Here is an 18,910-nt window from a genome sequence, read left to right as displayed (position 1 = left end):
GTCGAGACAACGCCTACGCCTCCCTTGGTAAATGCTGGACATTACGCAAGTACTCCAGATAAACTCTCCCCAAAGGCTCAATCATGATTCTGGATCTAAACAGAAAGGCGACGCTGCACCTGAAGACAAAGAGCGGAAACAGAAGCTCAGTTTATCTGTGTAGTTGAGTGACAGGCCTCTGTGTGTACAGCCTGAAACTCAAAGACAAATTGATTGTAGTAGGTTGTTGCTGTAGATGTGAGAGATTTCTGGTTCACTTTCATTCATAAAAATGTGAGTAAGCATTTGTTGATCCCTTGCACCTTAGAGGTCATTCAAGTGTTGTGTTATAAATACATATTAGTCATAAACAGCAATTCAGATCAAGGGCCGACATCTAGCCATATCTATTGGCAAGTCAAGACAAGTCCATGATGGCCTATACTCTGACACAGTGATCATCTCAAAAGACAAACATGTTGTATAGTGTGATCTTGGAAACACTGGAGTTCTTCAGGGAATAGAAAGTAATTAAAGGCATTTTTCTAATTGGAAAAATGAAACTGAAAAAAATCTCAAAAAGTCCTTGAAGAGATCTAAACACACCCTTTCTCTATCGTACTTCTCTGTTTATACTAGACAACTAACTTTCAAATATTGTTCTGTTTAGTTATTCTTTTAGTGGCGTAGTGTGGTATGTCGATGTCAGTTAATCCAACCCGGTCACACAAAAAGGCGTGTGAATGATACGATAATGCGCAAGGCTATGTATCTGTGAAAGTATGCTACGCTCAGAGCTAGTGATGTAGAATAAAAAGTGAGAAAGACTGCTTATGGCGGGCAGGAGGGGAGGTGGATGAGTCCAATAAACACATGACTTTCAACCAGGAGACTGGTGCTTTGTAAGTCAGTTAGTGACGTGTTTTCCGTACTTATTTTAAGGCTAACCATGACATTTTTCCTAAACCTAACTAAGTGGTTTTGTTGCCTAATCCTAGGTGACCCTATCATCATACACGCATGTAGGCGGGTCTATTACACACTTTGATGTGTTACTGGGTTGGTTGATCCACTGCTTTGCTCCAGACTTAAATATCTCAACAACTATCAGATGGATTGACATGAAATTTGGCAGAGGCATTCATGTCCCCCTCAGGATGAATTGTAATCACTTCTGTGATTGACATTTCCTCTAGCATCATCATCAGGTCAACATTTGAATTAGTCCGATACTTAGTTTGGTTTATGACCAAATGGCTGCAACACTAGTGACATTCCCATCAGCCTCAGCTGTACTTTGTGTTTAGTGCTATTTAGCAAAAAGGACTACGCTAACTCGCTTAATCAGCATGTTAGCATAGGCAAGGAAAGTTGATTTACATAGCGCTTTACATAAAACATCAAAAGCATTGAGACAAAGTGCAAAAGACACATTATAAAAGCACATTTAAATACAATTAGAAACAGTCATTAAAAATCCAAGAGAACAGAAAATAAAAACAATCTAAAATAGTGCTGTGTAAGAACTGATTTAGTAACAAAAACAGCGGCAAACAGAAAAGTCTTCAGCCTTGATTTAAAAATAGTCATTGTGGGCATGCTAGCATAAACAAGTTAGCTCAAAGCTAATGCTTCCTAAAGTAAATGGTAAATGGACTTGCATTTATACAGCACTTTACACTACATGTCAGCATTCACCCATTCACATACCCATTCATACACTGATGGATCTATCAGGATCTAATCTAAATACTCATTCACACACCGATGGCTATGCCTTCGGGAGCAATTTGGGGTTAAGTGTCTTGCTCAAGGACACATCAACGTGTGACCCGGAGCAGCCGGGTATCGAACCAACAACCTTCTGATTGGTGGACGACCTGCTCTACCGTCTGAGCCACAGCCGCCGAAAGTGAGATACCTCACTCATTTCTTGAAGAACCAGGGTTACCCTGGTAACCAAACAACTCTTCTTGTCCGTACCTATTTTTCCCCTCATGACTTTTTTCAATCATACAAAATATCAGATGACTTGACAGACTCGGGGTTGAACAATCTCTGGCAGCGAAATCAAAAAGCCCTCAAAACTGCACTGACAGAAATTTGAAAACCTTTCCTCAGGACATGAAAAGTGATGAATTAATTTTTTCTGTCCGAAGAGAGATACAGCGGAGGGGGGGGAAACAACCCCTCTCTCCTCCACCCACACTGCCTGAATACTGCCATGAGGTAGCCAATCCACCTTTCACAACCTCCTGATTATTCTGAGCCGCCACGCTTTATTTAAGTCCAAAAACCACCTCTTTTCAAACAAATCCTTTAAGCTAAAATTTCCGAGACATTATAATGAGTGTCCAGAAGGACTGCCGACTAATAGGCCGATATTTTCTGCCCCTCGCTGCAGTTATGAATAATGTATCGGCCCCAAATAAATAGCGTCCCTGTTGGTGTCACCTCTTATTGAGGAAGTCTGATCCACGGACCAGAGAGAGAGACAGGAGGAGGAAAACAGGAATTGAGTATCAAGCAGACACAGACACACACACACACAAACACAAACACAAACACATACACACACACTCTCTTTCAGTCTAGTGGCGGATTTATTGATTTTGATGAAGGCAACTCGACTAGTCTGACCTAGCCGGTTCCCATCTCTATTGGTGTCATTTCAGCAAGCAATTACTGAGGGATCGTTGAATCTTTCTCTCTCTCACACACACACACTGTCTCTCTCTCACACACACACTGTCTCTCTCTCACACACACACACACACACACAACAATGATGGATGACATATTACGCTGGCCTGGTTATTTTAGACGCCGTCACATTTAAGTTATTGCTGCCATTTAACGGTATAGATTGTTAGTTTTAAAGTTAAACCACTTCTAGATGGATGTCTGACATCTCACTATAGTTTCAGCAGGAGCTTGTTACAGGTAAAAACTTTTCTTTGACTAATTTGCCTTCCTCCCACAACTGTATGAGGGGGTGGATTTTTATCTCTGGTTAGCAATGAGAAGGGCCATAGACTGTATAGAAGAAGTGGACGTAGTCACCGTGATGTCACCCATTGGTTTGTGGACCGCCGTTTTGAAGCTTTGAGTTCGGGAGTGACACGAGAGGGTGGGGCTAAGTACAGCCGAATGCTGAATAAGACATTATAAGGAGACTAAAATGTTACAATTAACTTTCATGAACTGAAAACACACTGTGAAAGGGTAAAAGTTCTAAGACGAAAACATGGACAACACCCAAACCGCAAAACGCTGTGATAGCGACCTGTCAATCACAAGGTCACCACTCCCTAAAGCTGGGGGCAAACCAAGCCGACATCAAAGAACTAGCGTCGCCTCACGTAATTTTCGTCTTGGCCAAAAAGTTGTACTCGAACACACCACAAAAACTACAGCTGACGGCCAACTACCACGTACGTTCTGCGCCTGCGTGAGATGAAATAACTCTCCACACCAGCAGGTCACGGTAGTCTGTATTTCTCATTCAAACAGGGAAACCGGAAGACCGAGGACTGCAGATATACAAGCCGTTGTTATGATACGTACATGAAACAAAGCAGCGTTTGCTGATCATTTTCACACCACTCTCACTCAGCACTTAGCTTCATTCCAGATGGCCATCTCGTGAAAATATCAGTGTAAGATGAAGATGAAAAATAAGAAGAGCCTTCTGTGTGTGTCCTCTTGACTTCACTCATTCGCTTGCTTCCCTCACTTCTCTTCTCGTGCACTTATTCGTTTAAGCTGGACAGCCAATCAGAGTGATTTCTCTCATCGACGGGCGTTGCCGCCGATTCAACATGCTGAATCAGTGAAAAAATCTCAGACGCGGGCAGACTAGAGCCAACGGTGCGGGACACACTGCAAAAACTAGGACAACAGACGCTCCCCGACGGTCCCAAACTGTCCAACGGCCGACCGTCGGCTTGTGGTGTCAGGGCCTAACAGCATACCCTGTTTTATTCTCTATTTGACTATATTAATGGGACCGTAATTTACTAAACGGACATCATGTTGTATTGAAGAAGACTTGAAACTAGCGATTGAGACCATAAACTCATGCTTCAATCATACAATGTTTATTGAGGTAATAAATCAAGTGAGAAGTAGGGTCATTTTTTAGACTTCTGTATAATCCGACTTCTTTTTGCAGCCAGAGGAGTCGCCTCCTGCTGGCTGTTAGAAGGAATGCAAGCTCTTCTGCATTGGCTTCAGTTTTCAGACCTGGAGGTTGCCGTCTGAGAAGGGCCCCCTGCAGGTGATTTGACCAAATAAGGAGGCATATAAAATCAATAAAAAGTTTATAAATGCAAGGCCAGGTGGTGAACAGGGCTTTTCTCTCCAACAAAGCTTGTTCCAACCTTATTTTAGACAAGTTGCCAGCTAATTACTACAGGATTAGCAAATTGTCTTGTAGTGAAGCAAAACTGCCTGTGAAGGTGTTTGGTATCATATAAAGATATCCTCCTCATAATCAGCAGATGCTTGTTGCAGGTAAAAAAAAAAAATCTTTCATTTCTTTTCAGTCTACTTGAGGTTCATTTTCCTTCCTCCCACACCTGTAGGGGTGGATTTTATCTTTAACTGTTAAACGGAGAAGGGCACTCTATATGTGATCACATCAAAGTACAGTCAGTAAAAGGTATGAATGTAACTAAAGCCAGGATGTGAGCAACACTTTCTCTGCCGCTTAGAAATTAAACATTTCTTGTTTTATCATCTTTTGAGATAAATAGGTTGCCTGCTGCTTCCTACAATATCAATTACCATTTAAAAGCTTTAATTTCTTACATCAGTAATTATAATGTCAGGATCAGACTCTTCGTATCATAAATACACGACTGAACAATGCATTTAAAGTGTCAACTCAGGCATTTATTACACTAACTTGGTGCTGAATGAATGTGCCGCTACAAGAGTTCATAGACAGCTGAATGAGGGTAAGATATAGAGCGATAAACACAGTTATGCAAAGCCATTAGGTATGATTTGATTGATTTTGAAAATTGAAAGTTAAAAGAAATTAAAGTTGAATAACATAATAAAACATAAAATAAAGGAGGTTTCCAAAAAATAAATTATTGTAATGCTCAAACCAAATGGGATATTTCATAAAACACATTATATAGCATGTATCAGAGACTCAAACAACATATGTTCAGGGGCTGTATGCAAAATCCAAATCAAACATGTTACAATTTGTTTGGCTGTCACTGCTCTTTCACATGACTCTCGTTTTTAATCTTCTTATAAACCAATTTAACTAGACCTCAACTGTGAGCCGTGACGTAGTCCTGTCAACATGCTTTGATATAATAATGTCACATGAGATCAAACTTAAACAATATCAAAGGAGGGAACAGAGTTCACTATATCTTCATTCTGCCCTCAGCTGCAGCAGCTATCGATTTCTGTGTTGGGAGGCGTCGTTGCCTGGTCTATCCAGGCATGAAAACAGGGGGCTCTTAGAGGAGAATAAACAGTGATAATCCTCGTTTAAGCAGCTTAATGTGAGGTGCTATACTCCTGGTGATTAATGTGTCTAGAAGGGCTCATCTCTGCATATTGGGTCCCATTCATCAAACCATAAAATAACACATTTATACGGGAAGCATTTTTACACATTTGTCTGAAAAGCAATTTAAATGGGTGTAGCCAAAAGAGCAACATTTAAGCCCTTGAGCTGTATCTCTGAAAAGCAATTCTGGGTTTATTGAAAATGTTTTGTCCTTGGCATTTTAAAATCTTCCAATCTTTCAGTGACCAGAAAGGCCAAGCTGTGGTCTTCAAAGGACTGTTTTTATTTACATCCCGATACATTTTACAGTCATCTTTTATATATGAAACCCCATCCTTATCTGCAGCTAATATCTAATGACATTACAGCAAACTAAGACTATAGTACACATTCAATAGTGTCAGTATTTATGCAACTTGCATATTAGCAGAAACCACATTTTAATAAATACTGAGAAGACAAGAAATTACTATGGCATCTTTAAAATGTCCTCATGTCTTCCTGCATTAATCGTTTGACATCCTCTTATCAGTGAAATGTCAGTCATAGGAAACATGTTTCTCTGTGTCTCTCTGCAGGGTGGTCTGTAACTCCTCAAACATAAAACAATACATGACTTACTGTGATACCAGTTTTATTGCTTTTTCTGGCTTTATGCTCCCATTTCTCTTTGTAATAGCAGCAGAAGTGATGGTGGTCATTTTTTTGTGGGGAGGCATATATTCAGGGTTGTAGCTACCATTTAGGACACTAAGGCCCTCAGATATTTTTTAGCAACCTCAGGCATTTACATATTTCCAAACTTAAACATTGGAAACAACGTTGGAAAGACCAAGGTCATGAGGATCAACACTAAATCCCACCAAGGAATAAATATCAAGGAGCAACCCCTAGAAAATGTGGCAGAGTTTGTCTACCTGGGAAGCAACATCAGCACAGACGGAGGAGCAGATAAGGATGTGGAGCTACGCATCAGCAAAGCAAGACATGCCTTCAGAACACTCCGACCTGTATGGCTCTCTTCCCAGCTCTCCAAAAACACAAAAATCCGAATTTTCAACTCAAATGTAAAATCTGTCCTTCTCTATGGCTGTGAAACCTGGAAAACCACAAACACAATCACCAACAAACTGCAAGTTTTAATCAACAACTGCCTCTGATACATACTGAGGATATGGTGGCCCAGAAAAATTACAAATACAGACCTGTGGAAACAAACAAACCAGGAGCAAATCAACAAAGAAATCAAAAGGAGAAAGTGGAGATGGATCGGGCATACACTCAGAAAACAAGAAACAAACATAACAAGACAATCTCTGGACTACAACCCACAAGGAAAGAGGAAGCCAGGGAGACCAAAAAACCACTGGAGACGGTCTATGCTTGACGAGTTAAACAAGATCGGGACCTCCTGGCAAGAAGCAAAGACCACTGCACAGAAGAGAGTGAGGTGGAGATCCATGGTGGACGCCCTATGCTCCCAAGGGGGCCAAGAGGACTAAGAAGAAGAAAGAAGAAACTTAAACATGACAAAGGGGTGAGGGGGAAAAAATTCCTACAGCTTAGTATCGGGATATTTTGCTTGGCAATATTGTAACGATACACAGACGTCAAGTATCGATTACAATTCTGGACGCTATTCTGTCTTTCAGAGGTTGTAGCAGGCTCAGTCTTAAAGCTAGAGTGAAGATACTGGTAACACATGAAACTAGAAAACCTAATGAATCAATCGGTATGCTAAATAACGCTTCAAAGGTAATTGAAAGTAAATTTTGATGAGGAAAAACTGGCATGGCCATTTTCAAAGGGTGTCCCTTGACCTCTGACCTTAAAATATGTTAATGAACACTATGAGATGAACACTGTATCTTATTAGATGAAACAGATGTTGACAAACTGCATAATTTGCAGTTGAAAAAAAGGTAAAAAATCACAATATAATACAGCAATATATTTTATCGCAATACCCAGCATATTGCAAAATGTTTAATATCGCAATAAGATTGTATTGTAACTTAAGAATCGTGATAATATCGTATCATAATATACAGTATACTTCCTGATGTTGCTGTCAGCTGGTATCCCCACATCTATCACCACTGCCCTCTTCTGCTGTTTGTCAACCACCACTATGTCCCGTTGGTTAGCCAGCAGCTGTTTGTCAGTCTGGAATCTGAAGTCCCACAGGACCTTAGCCCTGTTGTTCTCAACCACATTCGGTGGTATGTCCCATTGGGATTTGGGTACTTCTAGTCGATACTGGTTACAGATGTTTCTGTACACTATCCCAGCCACTTGGTTGTGCCTCTCCATGTACGCTGATCCAGCTTACATCTCACACCCTGCTACTATGTGCTGGACCGTCTCAGGGGCATCTTTGCACAGCCTGCACCTTGGGTCTGATCTACTATGGTAGATCCTGGCCTCTATGGCCCTTGTGCTTAGGGCCTGTTCTTGTGCTGCCATGATTAGTGCTTCTGTGCTGTCTGTCAGTCCAGCGTTTTCCAGCCATTGGTAGGTCTTCTTGATATCAGCCACTTCCTCTATCTGACGGTGGTACATGCCGTGTAAGGGCTTGTCCTTCCATGTTGTCTGCTCCTCTTCCTCTTCAGTATTATCAGGTTTCTGCTGTCTGAGGTATTTACTTAACAGCTCATCATTTGGGGCCATCTTCTTGATGTACTCCTGGATTTTCGATGTTTCATCCTGGACAGTGGCTCTGACACTCGCTAGTCCTCGGTCTCCCTCTTTCCGCTTAGTGTATAGCCTTAGGTTGCTGGACTTGGGGTGAAACCCTCCATGCATGGTAAGGAGCTTTCTTGTCTTGATATCTGTGGCTTCTATCTCCTCCTTTGGCCAGATTATGATCCCAGCTGGGTATCTGATGACTGGCAGTGCGTACAAATAATATACTGTATATATATATATGTATATATATATATAAGGACTCAGTATTTCTCCAGCAGACAGAAAATACTGGAATTCCTAGCAGTGTGTAGAAGACAATGAATCATAGGAAATCAAATTTACAGAAACGATAAGTGAACAGTTAACTGAATAAATAAAGGACAAGAATTAAGGAGAATTTGACTCATGACTTCTGTATTTTAAAAGTCCCCCTGCCCTAAGCATATACAGTACATTTCACCAGCTAGTGATGCAGTTTGCAAAATAAGTCTATAATAATACACTTTAAATCAGTTAAAATGCATTATAATGTGTTCTATTATCATTTCTCTTGCAATTTCTTATGAGGAGCTGCTCAGTGGCCAACAGCAGGAGCGCTAGACTAACAGTAGCTCTTAGGTGTGAATGTGCACGATGTGAGTGTGCAACAAGAAATAGCTAAAAAGGGCAAAGCTGGTTAAATGTTAAATATCTTTAGCATGTAATTTCAGCAAAACTGGACAGAATCAAAGCGGAAAATGTGGACGACAATGGACAAAGGAATCATAATAAACTGTTTTTACCTCTCACTGCTGGCCTTATATTGCCTGTGTTGCTCATGTTTCAGTGTATGTATCTGTAGCTAACTCTAATTATAAGGACACATTATTGATAGTATGCCCTTTGCAGCGCAACATAATCATAATTCTCTCAAATGGAGATGAAAAAGTTGGAAAGAAACATCTGAGCTGGTAGCTACGAGACAAAAGCAGCGCTATCGATCCAAATGTGAAGCCAGAGAACGAGTTTGGACAATGATGCAGTACCTCTGTGGGTTGGGCTCGTTGTGTTTGTCTCTCTCGTGTTTAATCATTCTGTAGCGGCCGATGCGAACGTCTGGCCTGGACACCTTCATCCCATTCAGAGTGATCCTGCAACACACACAGATACAATATCTGTTAGCGAGAGAAAGGGGAAAAAAATACAAAGAGACAGACAAGAAAGAAAATTGGCTGAATAAAAAAAAAGCAGGAGAGGAGAAGACACCTTGAGGTTTCATGAAAAAATTAATTAGGGCTGAAACTTATTATTATTTTCATTATCCTTTAATATGTTTTTTTTAATCAATTGATTGTTCATTTAGTGTATAACATGTTAGAAAATAGAGAAAAATGTCAATCATAAGTTTGCATAGCCCAAGGTGATAGTGCTGTGACAAACTATATTTTCAAAATATATTTTCATTATCAATTAATCTGCTAATTATTTTCTCAATTAATTTATAAATTATTCGGTCTACAAAATGTCAAAAAAATCACAACATAACAAATATACAAATATATAAAGGCCAAGATGATGTTTTAAATAGCTTGTGTTGTACAACCAACAGTCCAAAAAAAGAAAAAAGAAAGATCCGTTTAGTGGCACATAACACATAAAATAGCTGCAAATCATCACATTTTAGAGACTGGAAGCAGAAAATGTTTGAAATTGTTGCCTGAAAAATGACCTTAAACTTAAATTTGTGGTGGTATACCTGAATAGAGTCAGCAAATATTTAAAAACTCTACTTATTAACACCAAAATAAGCTTGTTTGACTTCTACAGCTGCTCAAGGCGTTCAAGCACACACTGCATTCCTTCACACGGAGCTCTCGGGGCTGTGTTTGCCCTAAAGAGTGCATAATAATTGCCCTAAACACAGCACATTGCAAACAGTGTTGCACACAAAAACAAACAAACAGAGACCCCCCCTGGCTCTTACTGGGAAAAAAAAAAAAAAAAAGTAGAAAGAACAACTCTGATCAGAGACTTTTATAACACCAAGAGAAAAACATTGTTCAACTTCAGGAGCTGTGCGCGGACACCAGCTGGGGAATAAGACGAGGATTTACAGTGTGTTTCACTTTAAACAAAGCATGAGATCGCAACTCAGAGACAAAGTGGTAACGTTGTATTACCACTAAGATACAATACAAGGGCACATCTGCACAGAGATTTATATCTAATGCTACAACAAATGGAGTGTTGGCAACACAAACAACGGATCTGTTCCACATAAAGCCCGAGTTAAACCCACGGGTTGAAATACCTGCATGATATAACGGATTGTGTTTGTGTGTACGGAATTCTTATTTGTCGTAATGCTCTGATTCGTGCAGTTTCTCTGTCTTAAAAAGCATCCATGCCTGATATTACTCCTCAACAACTGCTCGTCTACACTTCCAACGCCTCCTCTTGTCCACAAACGCCTCGCTTCGTCTTCTCTCTCTTCTTTTCACATCTTCACCTCCTCCCCTTATTCCTATATCTCTTCCTCTCTTGTCTCTTTGTTTCCTTCTCTTTATTCTCTTTTATTCCCCCTCTTTTAACTCCTTCTCTCTCCGACTTCTCTTCTTTCCACCTACGGGTCATTGAGGGCAGATACCAAATATTTGTACAGTATAGGCCTACTGAAGGTTAATAGCTGGTACTTTGTGCTGATGTAAAATGTCAAGGATTCAGCGTTTATTGGCAGTAGAATAGTGAAAAAGCCTCTGCAATGGCATTTGAAACCAATAACAATGAAAACATTTCAGGGTTAATGCAGGGTGAATCCACTCATTGCTGAACGATTAACTCAGTTCAATTAATTAATAAAATGTGAGGAAAATAAATGTTCAACTTTTATGCAGGCCAAGGAGCAAATTCTTATTTAAAGGAATAGTTTTGACATTTTGGTAAACATGCCTACAGTACTTGCTTTCTTCCGGTTACCTGAACTGTAGCCATAACACACAGAAGTAGCAGGCCTACTGGCAGATAAACAGTCAAAAAACAAACTGTAGTTTTTACATTTATGTGTGAGATACAACATACAACATGTTAATTAGTTGGCTTTAGAGATGGTGGTAGGCATACTGTATATTTATAACTTTAGACAGAGCCACGCTAGTTAATCCCCTTACTTCATCTGTTTATGCTAAGCTTATCACCTCCTGGCTCCAGCTCTAAACTTAACACATGGGCATGAGAGTCGTATCCATCTGTTAGCAAGAGAGCAAATAAGTGAATTTCCCAAAATGTCAAACTATAGCTTTAGAGGTGTTGGTAGACGTGTTTTTGAAGTTTGGACAGAAGCCAGGCTAGCTAACAGACTTCATGCTAGGCTAAGCTCACCACCTTCTAGCTCCATATTTACTGTACAGACATGGAAAGTGGCATCAATCTTCTCAGGTGTATTTTGACATTGCCAGGTTACCTAGCTTCCCCCTGCCTCCAGTCTTTATGCTAAGCTAAGCTAGCTGCCTGCTGGCTCTATACCGTACAGAAATGCGAGTGGTGTCGATCTCAGTGTTGCAAACGTTTTTTCCAATGAAAGTAGCAAGCACTAAAAGTCGCCAGATGACGGCGTACGCTCATTTATATCTTTGAATAAAGCTTAGTGGTTGTGTCGGCTGACAAGAGGAGATGGGAAAGACCCCGTGCTGTTGGCAGAAGAGCTGTGGACTGTGATTACTCTGAGTGGCATGCATTGGAATGAATTACAATATAATATATTTCTGGTTTTTCTCACATCCCTGATGTGGATAAATCACAAAATTTGTTGCTAGTTGTGTTTTAGAAATAGTCGCTATAGAAGGTCTGAAAAGTGGCTAAATCAAGCGACAAATTCGCAAAGTTGGCAACACTGGTCGATCTTCTCATCAAGCTCTCAGTAAGAAAGGGGTATTTCCCAAAGTGTCAAACTATTCCTCCAATCAGTCAGCTTTAGAGGTGATGGTATGCATATTTATGAACTTTGGACAGAGTCATCTATTCTAGCTGTTTCCTTCTGCCTCCAATATTTAGCTAGTCTGTATTGGTTTATCGGACTAAATCTTTCTCTGCACTGTCCTTTCTCCATCTCTTTTATTCCCTCCTTCCTTCTCAGCTCATCTCTTTGCTTCTTCATCCTCTCCTCTGTTCGCCTCACCTCTCTACTTCCCTTCAATGCTTTTCTCTTCACGCCTTGTTTCTTTTCACCTTCCTCCTCTCCTCTCCTCTCCTCTCCTCTCCTCTCCTCTCCTCTCCTCTCCTCTCCTCTCCTCTCGTCTCCTCTCCTCTCCTGTCCTCTCCTCTCCTCTCCTCTCCTCTCCCCTTCACCTTTCATTTTTCTGCTCTCTTCTTCTTCACTAACCAGCAATATGTAAATAACCCTGAATGTGCCATCAGAAGCACATCAACCCGTAAGAGGCGAAACCCAAACTCCATAAAAACATGCAACCCTCCCATAAATAAATTCATCGGAAAACTAAATAACGCATCTTTTTCTCTCCCTCTCTCTCTCTCATGTCTCAGTGACTTTGCTGACTTGACACATGCATAGATGATTGCCTTTGTCAGTGTCTGCGCATGCACATCCGAGCATGCATGCATTTGCATAATTTAGAGATTTATTATGGTGCAAATAATGTGAGAGTGGGAGAGTGAGCGCGCCAGCCCTCTCCTCTCCTTCTCTTCCTCAGCTTTTCAGTGCAGTGAGCTTAGTTATACATTATGCACAGTTCTGCATCTTTAAAATAATCTGCTTTGTGCCCGCTGCCCTGCAGAGTGTGCACGGCTCGACTGTGGTGATATCAGCTAGAAATTTGAATCCCTCCCGCTTCATCTGATTCAGTATGAATCTCAAAATGGTATTTTTATATATTTGGAGACTCAATTCAGTAAAAGATATTTTAGAGCAGATCAACAATTTGTTTGTTTTGTTGTTTGCTGCAAAGAACTATTTGTTGTTGGCTGTGTTTTGCCTTTTGATGAGACTTTTGAAGCAGTGGAAGAATACTCAGATCCTCAGTGAAAGTACTTATACCACTGTGTAAAATACTCCATTACAAGTAACAGTTCTGCATTTAAAATCCTACTTAAAGAAAAGTACAAAAGTATTACCAGCTCAATTAACTTTAAATATTAAAAGTACCCATTTTTTGCAGAAAATCAGCCTGTCCGACAGATAAATGATTATATATGACATTATTAATATAGATGCATCAATGAATTAACTATTTTATTGTTGTAGCTGGTCAAGGTACCGGTTTTATAAACAGAAAGTTTAGAGGGGAAATGTTTCTTCGGTGGAATAACAACTCATAGACATCTGAAACGTGACAAGGGACCCCAACTGGACACAACTTTTTGTAGGGATTAACAAGCCAAAAAAGGTGGAAAACACTGCTTTAATCTATAACAATGCATCTTATTATATAATCATATCATACGTGTATTTGTATAAAATTTGAATCTGAAAAGTAACTATATATGTCAGGTAAATATAGTGGAGTAAAAAGTACTCTATTTGTCTCTGAAATGTAGTGGTATAAAATGTATAAAGTGGCAAACAATGGAAATACTCAAGTAAAGTACAAGTACCTTAAAATTGTACTTAACACAGTACTTGAATAAATGTTCTTAGTTACAAGCTCACCACTGGACTGGACTTGTGAACATCAACAAAAAAGAGGCCCAATCAACATTAAATACTGTGGTTCAAGGTTTCACCCAATAATGATAATTTGGACAGTTTTCTATAACTCATAACATATAGTACATTTTCAGTGTTCCATACATTTTACATTTCAGCAATTGAAAAAATGTGCCCAAACAAGAGTACCAAGCATGGACATAAAACCACCACAGAGGTGACGGTGATTCTGTGTAACAATGCATTGAGGGGACAAAACACATTAAGATCTGTGCTTGTGGTCTTATTTGTGGTTGACTTTGCAAGGACTGATGTATAGCCACTTAACTAATGTACATATGGGAGGTATTAAAATCAAATACATCACTCACTAAGCAACTGTGAAGTGTTTAGAAGGTGAGGAATATCGCGAGTCAAAGTCTGCAGATGATATAATCAGTGGTGTTTGACAGCTCGAAAAAGGTGTGAATGCACAAACACCTCAGAGTGTTTAGTTGGTGCTTTAAAGTTATAGTCTTTGAATCATCACCATTTAAAACTTCTCTAATTAGTATATTTATACTAACAATGGATCACATAACTATGTGTAATGTGAAAGGGGTCTCTCATAGTCATGAACCCACAGAGAATTATTATCCATCTCTGCAGCTCCCCTCAAAACTGTGTTTGCTTGTGCAAATTATCATCAGAGCTTCTTTGAAATCTGTATCTTTTGCTACGCTGTTGTATCTCTGCTTGTTAACTTCTCTGCCTGCTTTCAAAAAATCATCTCTGAAAGTCTCCAAAAAACACTCACTGAGGGTGGGCTGGCTCTCCATCTCATCATCTGTCAATATGAGACTTTGCATGTTGATTAATGCTGGTCCAAGATGCTTGTTCACAAAAAGGGAACACAGGCACGGACACGAGGCAAAGAAGAAACTGTTATTATTCCACACGTACGCTCGCTCACACATTGTTTGATAAATGAAGCTCAGGGTTGTTGTGTCTAATAGGGTTCGTTTGGTTATAGAGGGACACTTTGAAATAAGACAAAAACTGTCTAAAAGAAACATCCACTTCGACTGCGACCTTGCAGGGTTGTGTGCTTTAGCGAGTGTGTTTTTGTGTATGCATAAGTGTTTGTTGTAATGAGCTGTGAAGTAGCCAATTAGCTGGCTTCTCTTCATTCTTGTAGACAGCACAGAATTGTGTCCTTGACCAAAACAAAACTTCAGCTGGAGCATCAACTAACACGCACACACACACACACACGCTAACACATCAGTGCAGTCATTATTTTTCACTACTCTGACAGGCAGTAGGCAGTAACGTGGCATGACAGCGTAGTGTGAATATTATGTAAGGGAGAGGACACTGATGCTACAGTGGAGCTGCAGGATGGAAAGCTTCAGCGTTCCCCTGTGTGATGTATATAATCCGGAGCCGACACATTCGACAGCCACCTCCACCGAAACACAGCAGGTGGGTGGCTGCTGTGAAATCCCCCACTGTAGGGGACCTTTAAGCATTTTATGACTTTTTTTTTTGGAGAGTCAAGTAAATACGACTGGGAGCAGTAGGACAAAAAAATGGAGACAGAAGTAGACCACTCTGTTCTTCAGAGACTGGGTCAGGATTAGATGCTTGTGCCATACTTTACATACATTTAAATATGAGTATGAGTTTCGGTTGCCAATCCAATTACGGCCATAATCTCTCCCGTGTCAAGACCCGCATCAGAGAGTGTCTGAGTCGTGGAGTTCCTGCTTGCATATTCTCTTGCTCTGCATGTCGTTTAGCAGGTGGATGTTTTTCTGGAGATGGACACGACTCATTCCACTCCTCCATAGAAGTTAACCTTAATTAGTTCCATTTTGTCGTTAACTTTGTTGTTACTTTGTATCTGTAACCTGTGCCGTGTTGGCGGAGGTATCTAAGGAGTCAAATGTTTTTTTCTCAGACGCGGAGTGATACTGAAAGTGCAAAGGTTAGAGCAGTGCTATGTGGGAAATATATCACAGCTATGAACCAATCAGATTGCTTGATTTAATCTACCCATTTTATAAACATATACTGTATTATATACCTAACCAAATTTGGTACAAATATAGCTTAATGTATTTCCAAGAAATCTGGTTGTTGGGCCATTGGAGCATTCTGATGACCAAATAATACTACGTGAACTATTTTTACTGATTCACGGCACTATTTAATAACATTTTTATATAATGAAAATGATCAGTCCAGGACCAGACAAGTCCATACAATTGTGAGTGAGTATTATTTGATTCTCAGGGTAACTAGGATCTCAATTATATCCGTTATAGAGTACTACAGGAATGAATTCTAAAACACGGAAATGAGTTAGCATTTTAGGACTTCTGGTTCCCTCATCTCGAAGTCAATGGGTTTTTAGTTAGATGCCTGAGATAAGGTAACACAAGCTTAAGAGATTTTAACGTTTTGTTGTGCGACATAAAATAAATCAATACATACCCCACTTGTGAATTTTGAAGCTTTTATAAGTCTTAAAAAAGGCGGTTGCTAACAAGTGTCTAAATAAGACTACTAAACGTCATACTCGCGCTCATGCGACCATGATGTAGTTCGTTTATAGCCTAATGTTAGCTTTTTACTTCTGCCGATTGTGTAAATCATAAAGTGGTGTTCATTTGTGAAGATTATCTTGCTGAACAAAATGTGTAAGTATCATAAACTTGTGTTTGCCACTGAGCTTATTTTCTGCAATAATCCAAAACCCAATGTAAAAATCCCATTGGCTTTTTGTCGAGGGAACCAGGGCGATGCTAACTCCCTGGTTGGCCTACAAAAATACATCATCCCAGGAGCGCTCTATTGCCTGTGGGTCTAATGGGATAGGAAAGTTTGACCAACTGCTCGTGGTCATATGGCTGCCACGACAACCAGGGTCCATCACGATTTTGGCTAATATCCAGTTTTGTTCCCAATATATCAATCATCACATTTGCCAAATTTGGTGCTTTTATCCCAAAATGAGCAATTGTTATGATATGTTGTGTTTATTCCCCACACTATTACCAGTTTTTAACTTTATGTCATTGATGCCAGCCTCACTGTTTACAGTTCACTCTCCTTACACCGTATAAGAGCAGTATTATGTTCAGATGCTAATGAGATCCTTCACATTTCATACTGCTGCTGCTGCTTCACGTTAAAAACAGTCAACTGGCTTTTATTGTGAAGCAGTCGCAGGAAGCGTATTGTACTGCTAATAACTTTACATAAGGCTATTTTATTCTGATTGAGCCATTACTCTGGTCATTAGTGAAATAAAGGGCTCCATATATAGCAGCTACTGTTGGACCCCTGGAGTGAATCCATTAAACAGTACGGTCAACTTAACTAACGGAGGCATCTTGTCCATTTGAAAAGCTGTGGACTGGCCAGCACTTCTCCCCCTTACAAAAATATCTGCCCACTAATATGATCTACATGAAAAGTTTCATTAGCAGCCTGAGGCAGAGGAGGAGTGTGTGTGTGTGTATGCATTAAAGACCATTATTATAGCAGTTTTGGACAGTGGTTTAGACACACACACACACACACACACACACTCACACACTCACAGACCATGGACCTATTTGATTGGATTAATCAGGAATTTCTCCAGCTCTCCTCGTCTATTCCCACCAGTGGAGTTAATTGCATTAGAGCAATAGAGTGGAGTAGAATTGGGAGCTAAGTCTGATGTCCTGGCTCAGTTCCCTCCGCCTGCAGAAATGAGATGGGAGAGGAAGACGAGGAGTGGGTGGTGATGATGATGACGGTGGCGGTGTGTGGAGGGCAGAGAGAAAGTAATAGAAAAGTAAGGTGGGTGTGAACAGGAGAAAGATTTCTATCTCAGCAGGAACACATCTGGGTGCTGCACGAGTGAGACACATTCAAATGGCCTTTTTCCTACACAAACTGAAAGATTGTACGCTTAAAAAAGGGTTGTTTAATGACACTGTATCCATTAAAATGACTGAAATAAAATGATCTTATGTCTGAGAAGATGCCTTTTTTCAGAAGCATGAGCAGGGAACACAAATCAATATATCGATATTATATCAATATGATATGATGATATGATATGTACGAGATATGTGTGATATGAGACTAGATATCGTCCTAGATTTTGGATATTGAAATATTGTGATATGACATAAATGTTGTCTTTTCCTGGTTTTAAAGGCTACATTAAAGTGATATCATTTTCTGAACTTTCCAGACTGTAGTTGTTCTATTATTTGCCTTTACCCACTTGTTCATTATATCCACATTACTGATGATTATTTATCAAAAATATCATTGTGTAAATATTTTGTAAAAGCACCAATGGTCAGCCCAGCAATATCGTTGCAATATCGATACCCTCCCGTCTGGATATTTTGGGTTCTTCTGTTTTGGGCTTTTTCAGGAGGGGGTTTAAAGAGACAGGCGCTAAAATGGAGCGTTTCAGACAGAGGGTGAATACAGGTATATTCAGACAGACAGTATGAGAAAAACAACGTGTTTTTTTTAACATTAAAGCATGCAAACATGTTATAATAGAAACCCAAAATACAAATATGAACCTGGAAATGAGCATGATATGTCCCCTTTAATACCACTTACTGACATTATAAAGATTTGAATCTGCATACAAAGACAGGCATTTTTCAGAAAATAAAAAGGTGAGTACGATGACTTTTGGTCAGTTTGTACTACACTGCTTTCTTACATGTGGATTTCCTGTACCAACTGCTGACTGTGGCCGCTCTGCCCGACCGTACCTTCAGCTCAATGCTTCATTTCTCTGAACGTCTCCCTTCCTCTTCCTTCACCCTCTCCTCTCCACTCCCTGCACTTGCTTCTCATTTTCTTCCTGAGCATCTTACACTTTCTCTATCCCTCCCTCGCCTCCATGTACTTGATGTGTCTATTAGTGCATCCCTCATTATTGTGCCCTCAATTCAATGCGGAGGGGGCACAAGGGAAAAAGACAGAGCTGTATGTATCCAGTTTTAAAACTCTAAAAAGGTCCAGCCCTTACTACTGTAGGAGGGTAATAAAGTAAAAGC

General features: G+C 40.0%; 1 protein-coding gene across 1 annotated transcript in view; it reads right to left on the bottom strand.

The window, feature by feature from the left end:
• b4galt2 (UDP-Gal:betaGlcNAc beta 1,4- galactosyltransferase, polypeptide 2) overlaps nucleotides 1–18,910 on the bottom strand; it is a 198,285-nt gene that overhangs the window by 10,030 nt on the left and 169,345 nt on the right. Inside the window, exon 7 of the mRNA XM_074651646.1 lies at nucleotides 9,232–9,336. Within this exon, the coding sequence (XP_074507747.1) occupies nucleotides 9,232–9,336 (105 nt within the window). The remainder of the gene's footprint in view (nucleotides 1–9,231; nucleotides 9,337–18,910) is intronic.

Source organism: Sebastes fasciatus, chromosome 11 (genome assembly GCF_043250625.1).
Source record: "Sebastes fasciatus isolate fSebFas1 chromosome 11, fSebFas1.pri, whole genome shotgun sequence".
NCBI classification, from domain to species: Eukaryota; Metazoa; Chordata; class Actinopteri; order Perciformes; family Sebastidae; genus Sebastes; species Sebastes fasciatus.
This window is presented reverse-complemented; position numbering and strand designations above follow the sequence as displayed.